Source organism: Loa loa (genome assembly GCF_000183805.2).
Source record: "Loa loa unplaced genomic scaffold supercont3.44, whole genome shotgun sequence".
Lineage (NCBI taxonomy): Eukaryota > Metazoa > Nematoda > Chromadorea > Rhabditida > Onchocercidae > Loa > Loa loa.
The window spans coordinates 131,546-146,918 of record NW_018108224.1 but is presented as its reverse complement, the minus strand read 5'-3'; the positions used below and the strand labels follow the sequence as shown (position 1 = coordinate 146,918).

Sequence of the window (15,373 nt, the reverse complement as noted above, 5' to 3'; positions counted from 1 at the left end):
AAATATTATGAATCATTCGAATTTAACAATATCAAAGACTAACTAAATAACCGTAAAACAGTGCACTGTCCACAATAACACTTCCTTTCATTAAATAAAATCATAAAGCAACGCTTTTGCCACACTGAGCTTCTCGAATGTCTTCGATAAGACCTATTCTTGAACTTCGCTTTTCCTCACGAGCAATATCACGATAACTTGCTTCCATGTGACGATCGTCAATCATCCGTTCTCTTAGCTTCCAACGATTTTTGTCATAGCGTGGGTTAATTAGTCTTAAATAATATAAGAATTTAGAACAAAGACATTCGAAGAGGAATAAATAAAAAGCAAACTGCGTATATAATCGGAAACAAAATACTAAAATGAAAAAAAAAGTACCGCAATGTTTCTTCTAAATCTCCGCGTTTCAGATGTTCATCAAATTCGCTGTCATCAATGAAATCATCCATTTCACTATCATACTCCTCATCATCAACATCCTCATCCAAATCATCTCTTGATTGACGCAGTCTAAATATAGGCAATATTTGCAAAGTAAGTTGACCCTAATGCATAAAGTCATAATGGAAAGAAAATCATAATGAATACTCTTCTAGACGACGTCGCTCTTTTAGACGCATACGTTCATAGGCTTTGAAACGAGCAATTGCTTTCTCCCGCGACAACATTTGTCTTAATGGATTCTGCCGCCGATTATCAGCTCTTGCAAGATTTCCCTCAATAATTCTAGATCCCCTGGAAAGTAACATTTTTTTTTAAAGTAAAAATTACTCTGAACATAATTTCCTACGTAAATATCCTATATGTAATACTCGAAAATTCTAGAAAAAAAAAGATAATTTTAAGAATATTGGAAACAACCTTGGTTACCCTTATTTATTAATTTAATTCCTTCACTTTAAGTTATGCATAGCATTTAGTAAGAGAAAGAATTGTCTCTAGTAGGAGAGAGAATTGTCTCAAACAAAATTTAAACCAGTTATTCCATATTTTCACCTTGCTTGTGTATCCTTAGCATTAGATTCCTTCACATTAGCTTTGGTTACATTCGAAGGATTGCTATCTGCCTTAAAACTTGCCTGAGATTGCCCTGGAGGAGGTCCTTGATATCTGAAATAGTGACTTGAAGTGAACTAACTTGTACCATAACGTCAAGATATAGGCAACATTCTCAAGATCAGTATTAAATGAAAATAACCCAACATTTAGATGAAATGAATATGATCCATAAAAATTTAAAAACCTAGGAAATCGGACATAAAGAATTTATTCAAACAAACCTGATATCTCCTAAAAGATACCGCCGTGATGGCAGCGTGAAGGGAGATCCAGAAGATACAGATGGTGGCACTTTCTGTTCCTTGTTATGACCAGTTTGAATACCACTTACCTTCTTTGTGGTAATAGAACTAAATATATATAATGAAATAATTCTTTGTGCATCTCAATTTAATTATAGTTCAACAAAAATACAAAAATAAAGGGAAAAGAACCTTCGTTGTGCACCAACAGTTTTTTTGCTATTCTCATTTGCTGGCTTTGATTTGCCCTCACGATCATATCTAATAACCCTAATGTCTCGTTCAAGCAGCCCATTATGCGCTTTCTTTTTTGCTGGAGGTGAGGCAGCAAGCGGTGGTGGGCTAAGAGAAGTTTTACCATTCTGGATTGCTTCTGCCTGAAACAGAACTTACCATTCCTGAATATATCTGCGTTAACCTACAAACTATAACATTCTAAGCACAGCCGATTGTTTGGCCATGCATTTTTCATTACTGTATGTTCGACTTATTCACAAAAGTAACTGATATCAAAAATTAAACAAAATTCAAGAACTGGACATAAAAATTACTCAAAAAATTCTGAACATTTCACTGAATACCGAAGATAAAGCTAGTTGTGGTGTAATGAATGTCACTCACTTTCTTCATCAGGGAAAAGAAATTTGACTCCGATGGAGGTAAACGACGCTTAATCGCAACTCTCGTATCAATTTTTCTCGACTTACCTTCCAGCACACAAGACGTGGAAGGTCCTGGAGAATCTTCTTTCCTGAAACACGAAAGCACTTTGAGATTTTTTAAAATAAATTCTACAATTAATATTGGGTAAGAAATGAGCAAGAGACTTTTCAATGATTACCTGTTGCTTCGGCATATAGTGTACATACGCAAGTAGAATCAACTCACGTCAAATGTCTCAAACTATTCTTTTTGTTAATGGCGACTCTATAAGGACCATTTTTGCAAGATCCTGCATCTGCTATTTTTTCAGCTACCTTCTTTCGTTCCAAGGCCCTCACAACACTTCCGCGTAATTCACAATTGAGGCGATCAGCTTCTTCCTATAGAATAGACATAGAACAGTGTGTTTAAAGGAATATAACAGGAGTAATACCGATTTCATGAATCATATAAACCAGTAGATTAATAACATGTTTAACTATATATAAGAGTTTTGAGCTTTTGAAGCATCACTTCGAAAATGTTAAGGAAATTAAATTACATTACAGCTCCAATTTCTAGCTTTTTTGATTCATTATTTGCAAAAATAATGAACACGTACTGTGCGACCAACAAATCCTGCACTCTCTAATGACTTATGACTTTAAAACAATGAAAAGATTGAACAAGTGAATTAAATTGGCATAATGGACCTTATCCGCACACCGATGCACGGTTGTATCCAATATTAGTAGTATCATCATTGGGAAACATGTTGTCTGAATGCCAGCATAGCTCACTTACGTTGCCCCACGCAGGAAGCAATCAGTATGCGTTTCTATCAACCATACAGTAACGCATGAAACTGACCTCCTCTCTAATCTGCTGTTTTTTCAGATGTTCTTCATGTTCGCGATCATTACCGTACTTTTGTTGCAGTTCAATTGGAGTGCTACCAAACTGTTTAGCAAGCTTTTTATTTGCCTAAAGAATAGGATAAAAAATCGAATCGAGTTTATTTCAATAAAAAAGAAAAGAATACGAATCCCTTCGTTGAGATATGAGAGTTAATTGATAGAATGTAAACAATTAGACCTGACGAATGTTACGGAAGCTTCTTGAAATCAAAACAAAATTCTAACCTTTCCACCATAACTTTGCAACCTTAATTTTATAAGCTCCTCCTTTTGCTTCTTTTTCTCAGTTATAGCTTTTCGCTTCTCTTCCTCCTTTTTCTTTAGAAATAAAGCTATTCTGCTCTTATCGACGTCTGAACCTTCTTTCGTTTTTTTCTTCGGAATGACAAACTGGAAATTCAGTTTGTGTAAAGTGATTCACTTTTACATAATTACCCTTCAGTTCTTGTCTATCCAAAAGATCCCTAAAATTATCACTTTGAAATTCGCCTGCAGTATGTCTGGACAATCTCATCAATTGATTAACTAGAAAAAAGAGAGTGTAAGATAGGGAATTTGGTGATACAGATGACTAGTAAATCTTTGGCGCAACTGAAGACGTACAGGTTAATGAAGTCTTCTAAAAGTTACCACTTATCAAAGACAGCTAAGACCAACCCCACAACCTATCCTAACCATTTTGATAAGTATAAGAATACCAACGTTTCAGTAATGTCGAATCACGACTTAGCATTAACCTTAAAGCTAAAACCATCACGGACGACATTGCCAGTTGTTGATCTGGCCAACCTATAACTCAGAAAAAAAACCTGACCAGAGGGTGAATTGGGACGTCCCGCATCGTGCAGATAGAGGAGGGATAGAGGCTGTTTGTGGTGCACTTCTGTCACTATGTGGAATCAATGAAGAGTTCAAGAAAAGAAGACTCGAGTGAATGCAAATTCATTCAATTCGCTAATTCATTCTATTAAGGTGGCCTTCCACTCCCAGCAAGATGTCATCAACGCAAAAACCTTAAAACCTGAAAATAAAAAGTGGAAAAGACCTGCGGAAGTATAACGATACTACTACCTCCCTTAGTGAGACTTCGTTTCACCCAGGGAAATGCGGTTATAAAATTAAAACCTAAGAAAACTTGGTAAAACTCGTACCTACTCTATCCTCAGCGAAACGTCGTTTTGTCTGAAGGAAATGTAAGGAAAATTAAAACCTGAAAAGAATAAATGGACAAGTAACAAATAAGATCAAGTACTTTCGGTTTTTCAGGAGGAGGTTTCGCAATTTTTAATTGCTTTCGTTCCGCAGCCAATCGTACATTCATACACTTTTCGGTCTTTTGACGTGCTTCGTCGATCTTCTTAATTTCCTTAATCGCATTTCTAGTGTTACTACTTGCTTGTTTTAATATATCGTCAAATAAATCCATAAGTAACCATTTATTATATTATTACCATTAATCTGAAAGTACACGTACGCTTAGCGTCTCTTGCTCGGATTCTTCAGCTCTACCACAACAACATAATCACACTTTTTCACAAAAAAAAACTCGATAAACAACGTCAAAACGTTAAAAACCGACGAAGAAATTTGCAGACAGTACATCTGAAGTTTTCCAAACTGGATCCGGCAAACCTTTACCCAAGAGAAATACAGACAACTGTGCCAAACTACTACATCACTACATCCACCCAATTACCAATCTTGGTCGAGCGCGCTGTTGGATGGGGCGCAATGTAACAAACATCTTCCCAAATTCTCAACAGCTATTTGTTTTAAACTTAAATTTTACTAAACTTCTTTGGAAAATATTCTTTAAACATACGTATTGGAGAAGGACTTCTTTTTTAATCTCACCTTTTAAGTAATAATTAACCATTGCAAGAAGAGGAAGAAGACTGGGAAGTTGAACCATCATGACCCCAGAAAGTCACATCATTTCATGAAGAATTGTATGCTATAATCAAAATAAATTCAAACAAATTCAATTGTATATAAGCTTTACTTATCTCACTGATAATGATAGAAAAACTATAAGAGACCGATTGTAGAGTGCTTGCTAGTTAGTTCAAAATGTGACAATTTAGCGTAATTCTGTCTAGGTCACCTCAATTATCATCATGACATGGAATAGAGTGATTTATGAATGTTGGAATGGTTTGAACGATGCATCACTTTAAATGTGTTTGTAATCAATGACATATTTAATCTTAAATTTGTTTTCTTTCAGTGATTTTCATTTCCAATTTCTCTTGTACTTTTTTTTTAATTTAAACAAAAATTTGTGCTTTGAGTTAATGTCAAAAACGACTGAGCGGAAAAGCTGATAAAAGTGAGTGAGTGATGAAATTTCATGATAATTGCCAAAATTCATGGATATTTGGGACAGCTGTCAAAATTTCTGTGCAAACATTATAAAATGGGTAAAAGTTTTTATTCAAGAAAATAATTCCTACATAATTTAACCCAATAATTTCCGAGTCTTCCTGTCCAAAACTTATTGACTTAATTATACGCTCAATATTTTATCAAATTTATTGAAATCTAATTGGTTCAAAGATAAATTAAATCGGAACTGAATAGAAACGGAACTGTTTCAACAATCAATGCAATATGTGGGAGTGATAATTCTGAGTTTAAATTCTGAAAAAATTAAATTTACGATTTTACGTAGTTCATATTTGCTTAAAGGAGTATAAGATGTCAAAAAAAAAAAGGATGCAAATCTTATATTTAATTTTTAGGATCGTTGCAATTATCAAAAGCGAGCAGTGATATTCGTTCAGCAAGCTGTTACTATCTTATTTTGTTTTTACAAACTGAATGGTAAGACCGAAGTTAGCAAAGTTCAATTTCCATAGCACCACCATTCGAGCAGTTTAGGTCACATTCCTTTGTCCGAGCACCTATCACTTTACCGTGTTTTTTGAACTGGCATAAAGACCATTCGATCCATTTCATTTCTCTCAAACATGTATTATCCACCAAAAAGAAAAAAAAAAAACGACTTCTCAGGGTGTATATTAACAGATAACAATAAAGTGGACATGAAATGAATAACAAATAACTTAAAATTTGAGCTAAATTAAAAAACTAATGCCAATTTGAAATCAATTATTTTGTAAGAAATTCACTGCAAAAGTAATTCTCAGATCCCATATGCGAATTCTGCTGGATTTTCCAAAATAAAGTATAAATTTGTGAAAAGTACTACGCTTACATCGAGGTGATTCTTACTTCGAGAAAGTTGTTGTCCTAAGAGCTTTGAATAAGAGAATGAGAAAAATCGTTTGCAGCTATTTTCCTATCTCCTGTCCTCTTTATTCATCACTTTATCTTAATATTCACTTATTTGATCGTCTTATTTACAAAAATTTTAATGAATTATTGCTTTGTCATTCTCGAATTAGTTTTGTACACTGTCTGGAATGGAATTAGTGTTAAACAAAGGGTGGGAAGGATGTAGGTATAATTAGCTGCTACCGGCATTGTTTTGATCTGATTTTATTGGTATTACAATGATTGGTGACAACAAAATTTGTTATCAGATGTTTAGCATATACGCAGCTCCTACAATAAAACATGATATTGTTGAATTTCTTGTACTTCTATGCACTGCTTCCATTAGGATATTCCCGCAAGGCTTTTTTGATATGACAAAACTAAAAGTCAAAGATGCTATTTACCTGAATTTTCTGGCATTTTCCGCTTTGGAATATAGCGGCATGATCGTAAACGACTTAAATGATTTGGGAAGAAATAGAATGGAAAATCCACGAGTACAATTCCATTTGCAATAGCATGTTATCGATTTGGTTACAAATTTTACAATTACCGACAGCTATTCAGTCGATGATTCCGATCTTATGACATCGATTATATCAACTCTAAAGCATCCGTTTTTGATAACAACAGTATCCTGTGAAAACGACATATTTTCTGAATTCCTGAAAAGTTCTCATTTAGAAGACTGTATGGTTTGAAACTCTAGTTTGGTTGAGATTTAGTGAAACGCTATTTTACTGGATAAATCAAAAATCTAATGCACCTTTTTTTGTTTTAAATCACTGCTTCGTTAGCATAAATTTATTTCATGCATATCTCACATTAAAGTCAAACGTGTACAATTAGCTAATTACAATAGTATTTTAATCTTTTTTTCCAGCTATTGATAATACTGAAAACTGTGGAAATCCATCCGATGAAATCGCCACCCGAATTCTATTTCAATCGTTACCATTTGCATTGCTGAAAGCAGTGACCATAAATAGTTTAGAGCACTACCAACAGCCAACATCACCTTTTGAAATTAAAAAAGATATCGAGTAAGACAGTACCATGAAGTCCGGTCAATGAAGAAAATTCTTGACAACTTATTATTGCGAAGTTTTCTTCAACTTTCTTATCCTTTTTTTCTTAACTTTTTTATCATTATGAGGGATTCATGAAAAACATTTCTATTTTAATTAGTTGAATAATTTTAGGTTATACTTATAATGGTACTATATTTTCATTCTGATACAATTCATAAAATTGATTATCGAAATTTTTTATAAGAAATGAGGACACTTCAAAATATCAAAAGATATGACAGTATATTATAAAACGTTGCAGACAACTGAAAGCAGAACAAAATTCTACTGCTGCAATAATTATACTTGTTCTTGAAGAAAATCGAAATAACGATAAGCCTTATCCATTAGCTGATAGGATAGAAGATGGAACACGAAACTGTGACATCTTTGATACTTCCATTCTGAATCTCGATCCTTAACAATGGCTTAATGGTTTCTCTGCATTTTAATGTTTGAAAAGAAAAAAGAAAAACTGACATTATACAAATAATATACCATTCGATATTAAATATCATAGAGGAAATAAATATAAATTATAAATATAAATTACAAATAAATATAAATTATATAAATTACATATCAAAGAGATTGTGAATCTCACAAGTTGAAAGAGAAATTGATGTAAGCAAGAATAGGAAATACCTATTGTTAGATCCTAAAACAGCTTTTTTTTCTTACAACTTCTGGAGAAATCGGAAATGCATCAAATATTTTTGGATGATCTTATAGTTGGAGGGTTGGCACTTTTTTTCCTTTTTTTTTGAGTGGGGAGATAAGAAATAATCAGAAAGGACTGCCATAAATCAATGTTTCCCTTATATCTAGTCTACAATTGTTTCATTGATCGGTTTCTGTAGTATATCGAGAAGCAAAAGTTTGATTACTGTGAAGAATTTTTTGGAAAGTAGCGATGTTTGTCTAAAATCATTTAATCTTTCATGTTTCAACGCGCGAAAGTTAATGTAATTAAAACAAATTTCTGCAGATAATGGCAACCGAATTATTCCTATCAAGAAAGATATCAAACTTTCTTCCATTACAGCAATCAAAAACATCGATGAAAAAAATTCCACCGAATTTACCAATGGTATCATTAATTAATTTTCCCATAGATTCAGTAATTTCATGATGCTACTTATAAATTAATTTAATTGTTAGCAATGATTTTAGATAAATAATGCTTTAGAAGGCATTGAACAGATGAGCAGGAATGAAATCAGAGGTAAATTTGCCAGAGCGATGAAAGAATCGTTTCAGTATGTGAAAAGTGACATTCGGGATGAATGGCACACTGAAATTACACCGGAGAAGTATGCCACAGGTATAAATGGCTATTGATTTGATCAATCAGGAACTTTCCTGATCAAACATTGCCTCTTTTAACAATTCAAAGAAATATTTGAGGAAAAATAAGAGTAGACAAAGTCTAGTTGATGAGTTTGAGATTTGTTTTCGATATTATCTATGAGTAATGCTGCAAATTATTTGTTGCTTGGTATACAATCTCCTCCTCTTCATTTCAGGTGATTTACTCTTTGAAGGACGCTACAGTTCCGTTGTGACAGCAAGATCCTATCCAGCCTTCAACGGTTTCACGTACGTGGAACCTCGACCATGCATCATCAAAACAAAACATATTGGTGCTATTCTGGATGACATATTACGTGATCAGTGTGATGTTAAAGAGACATTTCAGCAAAAGATTTTTCGGCTTCTACGACGAATAGTTATGGAGGTTTACATCCTAAATAGGTATCATTTCTAAGCTTTACAAGACAACAACTATTAGTCAATATTATCTCCAGGAAGATATTTGAACTGTAGAGAAATCGATCAGTTATGAGGTCTAAATTAGAATGATGTGTTTGCAAAGATGACACTTATTTTATGTGACAATGTAAACATTATCAATTACAAAGACTGCATATTAATTCTAATTAATTTCTTACATAACAAAGTTAATTTGTAACAATTATAGAGTTCGTCATTCGAATATAATGCATGCTCATGCTACAGTGGTCACCGAGCATTCACTTTGTCTACAATTGGTTCTCCCGCGATTATATCAGCTCGAACAGCTAATTGATAAATATCGCCATGATAAGGAGGGAAAGGTTGTTGCATTACTTCGAAAAGTTATCTGATCTTCTTATAATACCCTAAATGTAAGGTGTGTGTAAAAATGTCAGATCGTAAAGTCATTTTCCACAAGCATACACCATACGATGATGAATTTTTGTCAAAATTTTGCCATTCAATAACGATAATTGGAATAGTTTGAAACTTTAAAATATGTAAACAAAGTTTCATTTTTTAGCCGATGAATATCTGCATCATTGCAATGATTATTCGACAGCTTTGCAGAGCATTATCTTATCTTCATGATGCAAATATCATTCATAAGTTTGTCTTCTTCTCTTCATCACATTACTATTTTCATTCATAACTTTTCAACAAATTCCGGAAGAATTTCCTATTTTCAAGTGAAAATTTTTCAGTGATATTCAACCAGAAAACATTTATCTGACCCGTGGTGGTACTGTTAAATTGAGCAATTTCATCAATTCACGAATGATCGTAAATGAACAAGCAGCTGAGATGTGTCGAACACCTGATGGAACACCAGATTATATGTGTGCTGAAAAGGTCAATCATTTATTATCACAAAATAACGAGTGGATCACTTCAAAAGTCTCCTTATTTTGGTGATAAACAAATTATCATTGTTGCCTACCGCCCAGCAAAAGTGATGTGTAACGCGTCTAAACAGTGCTAACGTTACGTTTTGGGATATGGTAGTACTATATCAAGCTACTGCTGATTTGCAGCACTATATATCACAGTCAAAGTTCTGTTATGACGATGTTGTGCTGATAGAAAGTATTTTTGTTGAGAATTTTATGGAAATTTTAGAAATTTCAGGAATATAAGAAGTGAATGTAAGATGTTTCCGTTTCAGCAGTATAATTTAAAACGTGCAACAATTGCAACAGATTATAAGAACTATTCGACGTCAGCAGATATCTGGTCATTGGGTGTGCTAATACTTCATATGGTCAGCTATTATCCCAATGAAAGATGGCACCGCTTACCCCGAATGTTCGCCCTCCAAATGGGTGAAAGAAGAATGCCGTTTCGATGGATGATTAACGATATGATGGTGCCTCAAATCCTGCTTCATTCTACTTGTGGGTCAAACTAACTGAGAGACTGTCCTTTCATAAAATACTTCGAGTTTTTGGGTTATTTGGATCAAACAATCTCTTCTCAGGCATTATGCAAAAGTTAATCAAGCTTTAGAAAACTTTTCAGCAACTTTGTATACGAATGACACAATGTGGTGATGGACGTTTGAAGCAATATCTGAATGATACAATGCTCAATTTGGATCCATCAGCACGTCCAACAGCCAGACAAATTTTGGAATCATATTTAATCACAAAATGGTGTAATAAAAGCCTGGAGCAGGTAGTTTTAAGAAGTAATAAATGAAATTTTGTCTGATTAGATTTATAAAAAAAATTTAGTTGCTAACAAATTTCAATTCTTTTAGCATTTCAAAAATTAAAAATTTTTCATTTCTTCTTTAAAGGACAAAAATCATCTGGTGAAGCGTTTCATTTATGAATTGGATTGGCAAAATCGCTCCAAACTTGATGCTGATGGTTACAATTACAATGCATGTGAAGCTGTTCGTAAATTTCATTTTTAGAACAGTTTATTCAGCTAATTTAAATTCATTTTAATTTTGCTTAATCATTGAGAATTGACAAATATTTCCATCTTTCCTAGGCCACTTTTTTTACTTAAGCTCAAATCCATTTCACATTTTCAACCCCCATCGATGATATAAATTAATAGAAAGAAGCATGGAAATGAGTAATTCTTGAATATAAGTTTGCATTTGTACAATTTCTTATTAATTATGGACTAGCGTATACGGAGAGAAACTTTTGTTTGCTCTCTTATTGTTCAAAATTAACCTTAAATTCACTATCCTATTAATGAATCTGATTTTTTGCCACTTCTGAAAGTGTATTGCAGAAAGATATTCCGGCGGATTTTTACTGGGATGATACATGGCAGAAACTTGAGAAGCAATCGTTTGCTTATCGATTATACGTTTATGATCATGATCATTTACGAATAGGGAGCAAAGTTGAGTATGTTTATCTTGAGTTTCACTTATCATTTCAATAAAAAATCGGATTTCAACTGTATTTAACAGTCTTTCTTGAAATCATGCAAGTTTTGTTTGGTAATTTGAAATTTTTGAATGCAACTTTCTTAAATTCCAATCAAAGTTTCAGGCGATATTTCACGCATGCTGATAATTCACTGTTTCAAACACTCATGCTTGCTGTTGATGCTAACCATCTTGAAATGTTTGACGTGATACCTGTTGATCAAAATATTCGAAATCTTTGTTTCTTGCTCATAAGAAGCGCTAAATATCATCGATATAACCTTGCCAAATGTGAAGCTGAAGGTGTTTTTATGGAATATTTTATTTGTACTTACTTGTTCTTCAAATTTAAAACCAAAAAAAATTTTTGATTTTATTTTCATCCTTCCCTTCACTTTTGAATTTTGAAATAAACGTTGAATATTAATGAGTCTATTTTGGACGATAGGCTATTTTATCAGTACTTATCCTTAAAAATATTTCATCTTATAATAATTTATAACTTTCAGAAGTGTCATTTGATCTGCCACCATCTTTTCACTGCGATATGCGCTCAGCAAAAACCGTTGTTTATTTTAAAGATTAATTTGAGCTCATCTTAAAAATCTGATCATAAAACCTGAAGGTAATTAGCCCTACGAAATGGCCAACTATTTCCGGTTATACCCTAATGCATATTTCATACTTTTGTGTAATTGTTTTGTCCTTCCACAACAATTTATCATATTTCTTATAAATATATTTAAATCTTTCTCTCATTAATACATAAAACGTGTAAATAATCCATGCAAAAATCTCACTTATAAAAGTCTTTGACATATTTCCTGTTAACAATTATTTTTATCACCCTTACATATGTGTCTTCGATAAATTTTTATTACTCTTTTTTTATCATATGTGATAAGTTAAATGCATATTTGATAAAAGCGCTCAATGATTAGGAAAAATTTATGCATGCGACAGATAACTTGCATGGTATGTAAACACGAGTAAGGCTTTTCTTTTTTTTTTTTTTGTTTATTTGAAGTGAAATAATTCTGCCAATTATCATTCAATCATTCAGAAGGTATTTGTATTGTATAACTGTAGTGCATAAACTTCACTTTCATTCATCAACAATTTTGTATGAATAAAGTTGGCACTATGTGACATTTTTTTTTTGTTCAGTGGATATGTTAACTGACAAATTACAGGTGAGCCTTTTTTTTAAAAAATGAAAAAATGACTCGCAAATGTAATAAAAAGATGAATAAAAACGAAAAAAAAGGATATTCATAAATTGTTAGGTCAAATTTAATTAATAGCAAAAGGTTTACCGATTTGATCAATGGAAGACTGAGGTTGAGGAGTTCTTGCTGGGTAATGTATTGGTAAAAAGTTAAGGACTCCGGAATGGTGTACTCACTTATTTAATACTTATTCTTGGGTGTGACAGTTTAACAATTGGGTCAATTTTTCAAAAAAAAAAAAGACTAGGTGCTTGAGAGTTTTTCAGAGACATCATAGACAGTAATGGCATTGATGCAAATAATTCATTTCTGATTTAGGATTGTTCCAGGAGCAAGTCGTGAACACTTGTTCCGGATGAGAGGGTTTCCACAAAAAAATTGTACATAATTCTTCAATTACTTTATTGTTTACTATTTAATTCCACCTTCTAATTTCTAATTTTGAAATATACCGCACCAATAGTGTCTGGAAAATAATGTTTTGGATCTGTGATTTGCGGGAAAGTAGTGACAAGTTTTTGAGACTCATTTTTTTAAGTACTTACTTCTCCGGTATAACATCTCTTACTGTAGTTGCTACAATTTTGTTAATCACATAGATGCTATTATTCAGGCCGCAGTTGGATCTGAATTTGGGAGCCTTCTAGTTTCATTTACTTAAAGTGGTTTGGAAGATTGTTTATGTTTCTCATCCATAAGTTTACCAAAACTGGTATCTTTCTGTAACCACTAACCACCTGAACTATATTTAAGTCTCTTAGATTTCATAAACAAGCAACTCTGTGATATGGTATCTTTAATGAGAAAATACCATTATTGTGTAATCTCCTTTAATTACACTTTCATTGCATTTCACTTTCCACATGTATTGGGCATTTTTACTATTGTTTATTCTTACTTTTTGAGGTTTATCAACGGTATGTAACTACGTTTATTCCGTTAGTCTCAATAAACGCTTAATACCTCTCCAGATTTAGCCAAATGTGCCATTCAAGACATTCAGAATACATGTGTTTGATATCCTTTGTGAACTTTTTTAATTTTTTTATCATTGTGGTAAGAGAGTAAGATGAAATAATTGAAATAGAATAGAATAGAGAAAGCATTCCTAATTGATATAAAGTGGTTCGTAAGTGCTAAATAAACGGATTTGGTTGAAAGCAAAGGTATGCTTAAAAATTTACATGCTATGCTGTAAAAACGTCCAGTTAAAATACTGATTCTGAATGAGGTTCATACTTGTGTTACTGAGGTCAAACAAGATTGTTAATTGATACGATTCAATCAATGATGCCATTTAATGTCAGTTTGTAGCAAATTTTAATTACCTGTTGAATATGATTGCAAAAATCAATACCAAATTCTAGAATGCCTCAAATTTGTTATGTTTCATTTCTCACTTAATATTACACTCAGAAATATAAATCAAGCATATGGGTCTTAACAGTATCGTTTATTAGAATTGATTTGCTCTGTGAATATTTTGACTAAATGTTGGCTAGCAATGAGCAACTAAATTTGAACAATCAATTTTATCGAAATTTTTACAGTAAAAATTAATTTCCGTTAAAAAAAAGTGACAAAAAATGGTTTTGAATTAACTAGAGTTAAAGTTTTCTAATTTTTGAAATTCCGATATAAAATCTTTTTTTTCGATTTTTAAAATTCCAATATATAATAATACATTGTATTGATTTAGTCACAGGACATGATAGACGATCGATGAAAGTTTTAGTTGACATCTCCCAATTAAATGCATAAATGAAATAAAAAGGAAACAAAAATGGATTGGAAGGAGAATAAAGTGGTAGGTAATATGAGAGTTTTGTTTACCTATAGGCTAGGCAATCATCGTCTGGGCTAAAACTGGTACTAAGAGAATGCAAACCTTCCGAAGAGCATCTTCATCTTCATTACCATCATCCAGTTCGTGTATTTTGATTGCAATGCCGCTTGAAAATTTCATGAAAACTTCTTTTATTTGACATTTCCTGAATCGTTCTCTTTCCTCCGAATATCCAACTTGCCTTCTTCTGAATGACAGATATTCTCCTCCTTCTTCCACTCTCATACATCGTTCACTCCACACTGTTATTTTCCGTTCTCTTATTCAAAGATATCTTGATGCAATCATAAAACACTAATATATCCATTATTTTCCTATTTTTAGATTCCTATCCATCATTTGACAAAATTTTTTCAGCAAGCATATATCGCTTTCATTTTGAACTTTTATGAATTTTATCACTAGAACATCTTATCATCAGTAGAAGTATTTTGAATTTAGCAACCACTGAGGCAATCCCTGATAGAACAACTAATAATGGTCATAACCCAATGATAACTGTTAGCAATTGTGATTTCAACTTATATCGAATGTATGATAGGTCAAAGTTCGAATTCATCGCTAATTACACGAAGAAATGAGATGACTCATGAAATTTTTTATCATCTCTTTGTTACTTTTTTATTTACTCTTTTATTTTAACATTACTCTGGTTTGCTTTCCTGTTATGCAGACCACAAATCGTGCAATACTGCTGAGTTATGCACCTTCAGCAAATTAATTACTATTACTTGTTCATATAATATATATATATGTATTGGTTTATATATATATAAATTTGTTTATATATATATATATATATATATATATATATATATTTATTTATTTATTTATTTTCTCTTTGATTAATTCCCCAATAACAAATCAGACTAGCTAAATACATTTTTTTAAATTACT

General features: G+C 32.4%; 4 protein-coding genes across 4 annotated transcripts; 2 read left to right on the top strand and 2 right to left on the bottom strand.

Annotated features, from left to right (window-relative positions):
• Nucleotides 1-100: 100 nt before the first annotated feature.
• Nucleotides 101-4,289, bottom strand: LOAG_07284 (hypothetical protein; the record flags this gene model as incomplete). The annotated part of the gene is made up of 11 exons (XM_020447389.1): nucleotides 101-275; nucleotides 382-513; nucleotides 592-738; nucleotides 1,000-1,113; nucleotides 1,284-1,412; nucleotides 1,497-1,681; nucleotides 1,926-2,055; nucleotides 2,193-2,347; nucleotides 2,817-2,930; nucleotides 3,089-3,253; nucleotides 4,116-4,289. The coding sequence occupies 11 exons, from the start codon at nucleotides 4,287-4,289 to the stop codon at nucleotides 101-103; spliced, it is 1,620 nt and encodes a 539-aa protein (XP_020302374.1).
• Nucleotides 4,290-6,726: 2,437 nt separating this feature from the next.
• LOAG_07283 (hypothetical protein) lies at nucleotides 6,727-7,634 on the top strand (the record flags this gene model as incomplete). Its single annotated transcript, XM_003142816.1, has 3 exons — nucleotides 6,727-6,832; nucleotides 7,026-7,185; nucleotides 7,475-7,634. The coding sequence occupies 3 exons, from the start codon at nucleotides 6,727-6,729 to the stop codon at nucleotides 7,632-7,634; spliced, it is 426 nt and encodes a 141-aa protein (XP_003142864.1).
• A 569-nt stretch (nucleotides 7,635-8,203) lies between these two features.
• Nucleotides 8,204-11,987, top strand: LOAG_07282 (NEK protein kinase; the record flags this gene model as incomplete). Its single annotated transcript, XM_003142815.1, has 12 exons — nucleotides 8,204-8,302; nucleotides 8,386-8,536; nucleotides 8,739-8,967; nucleotides 9,194-9,329; nucleotides 9,533-9,618; nucleotides 9,714-9,861; nucleotides 10,175-10,375; nucleotides 10,528-10,683; nucleotides 10,808-10,906; nucleotides 11,260-11,378; nucleotides 11,526-11,704; nucleotides 11,911-11,987. 12 exons carry the CDS (start codon nucleotides 8,204-8,206, stop codon nucleotides 11,985-11,987), a joined length of 1,680 nt encoding a protein of 559 aa, XP_003142863.1.
• A 2,483-nt stretch (nucleotides 11,988-14,470) lies between these two features.
• LOAG_07281 (hypothetical protein) lies at nucleotides 14,471-14,701 on the bottom strand (the record flags this gene model as incomplete). The annotated part of the gene is made up of 1 exon (XM_003142814.2): nucleotides 14,471-14,701. One exon carries the CDS (start codon nucleotides 14,699-14,701, stop codon nucleotides 14,471-14,473), a length of 231 nt encoding a protein of 76 aa, XP_003142862.2.
• Nucleotides 14,702-15,373: the final 672 nt, after the last annotated feature.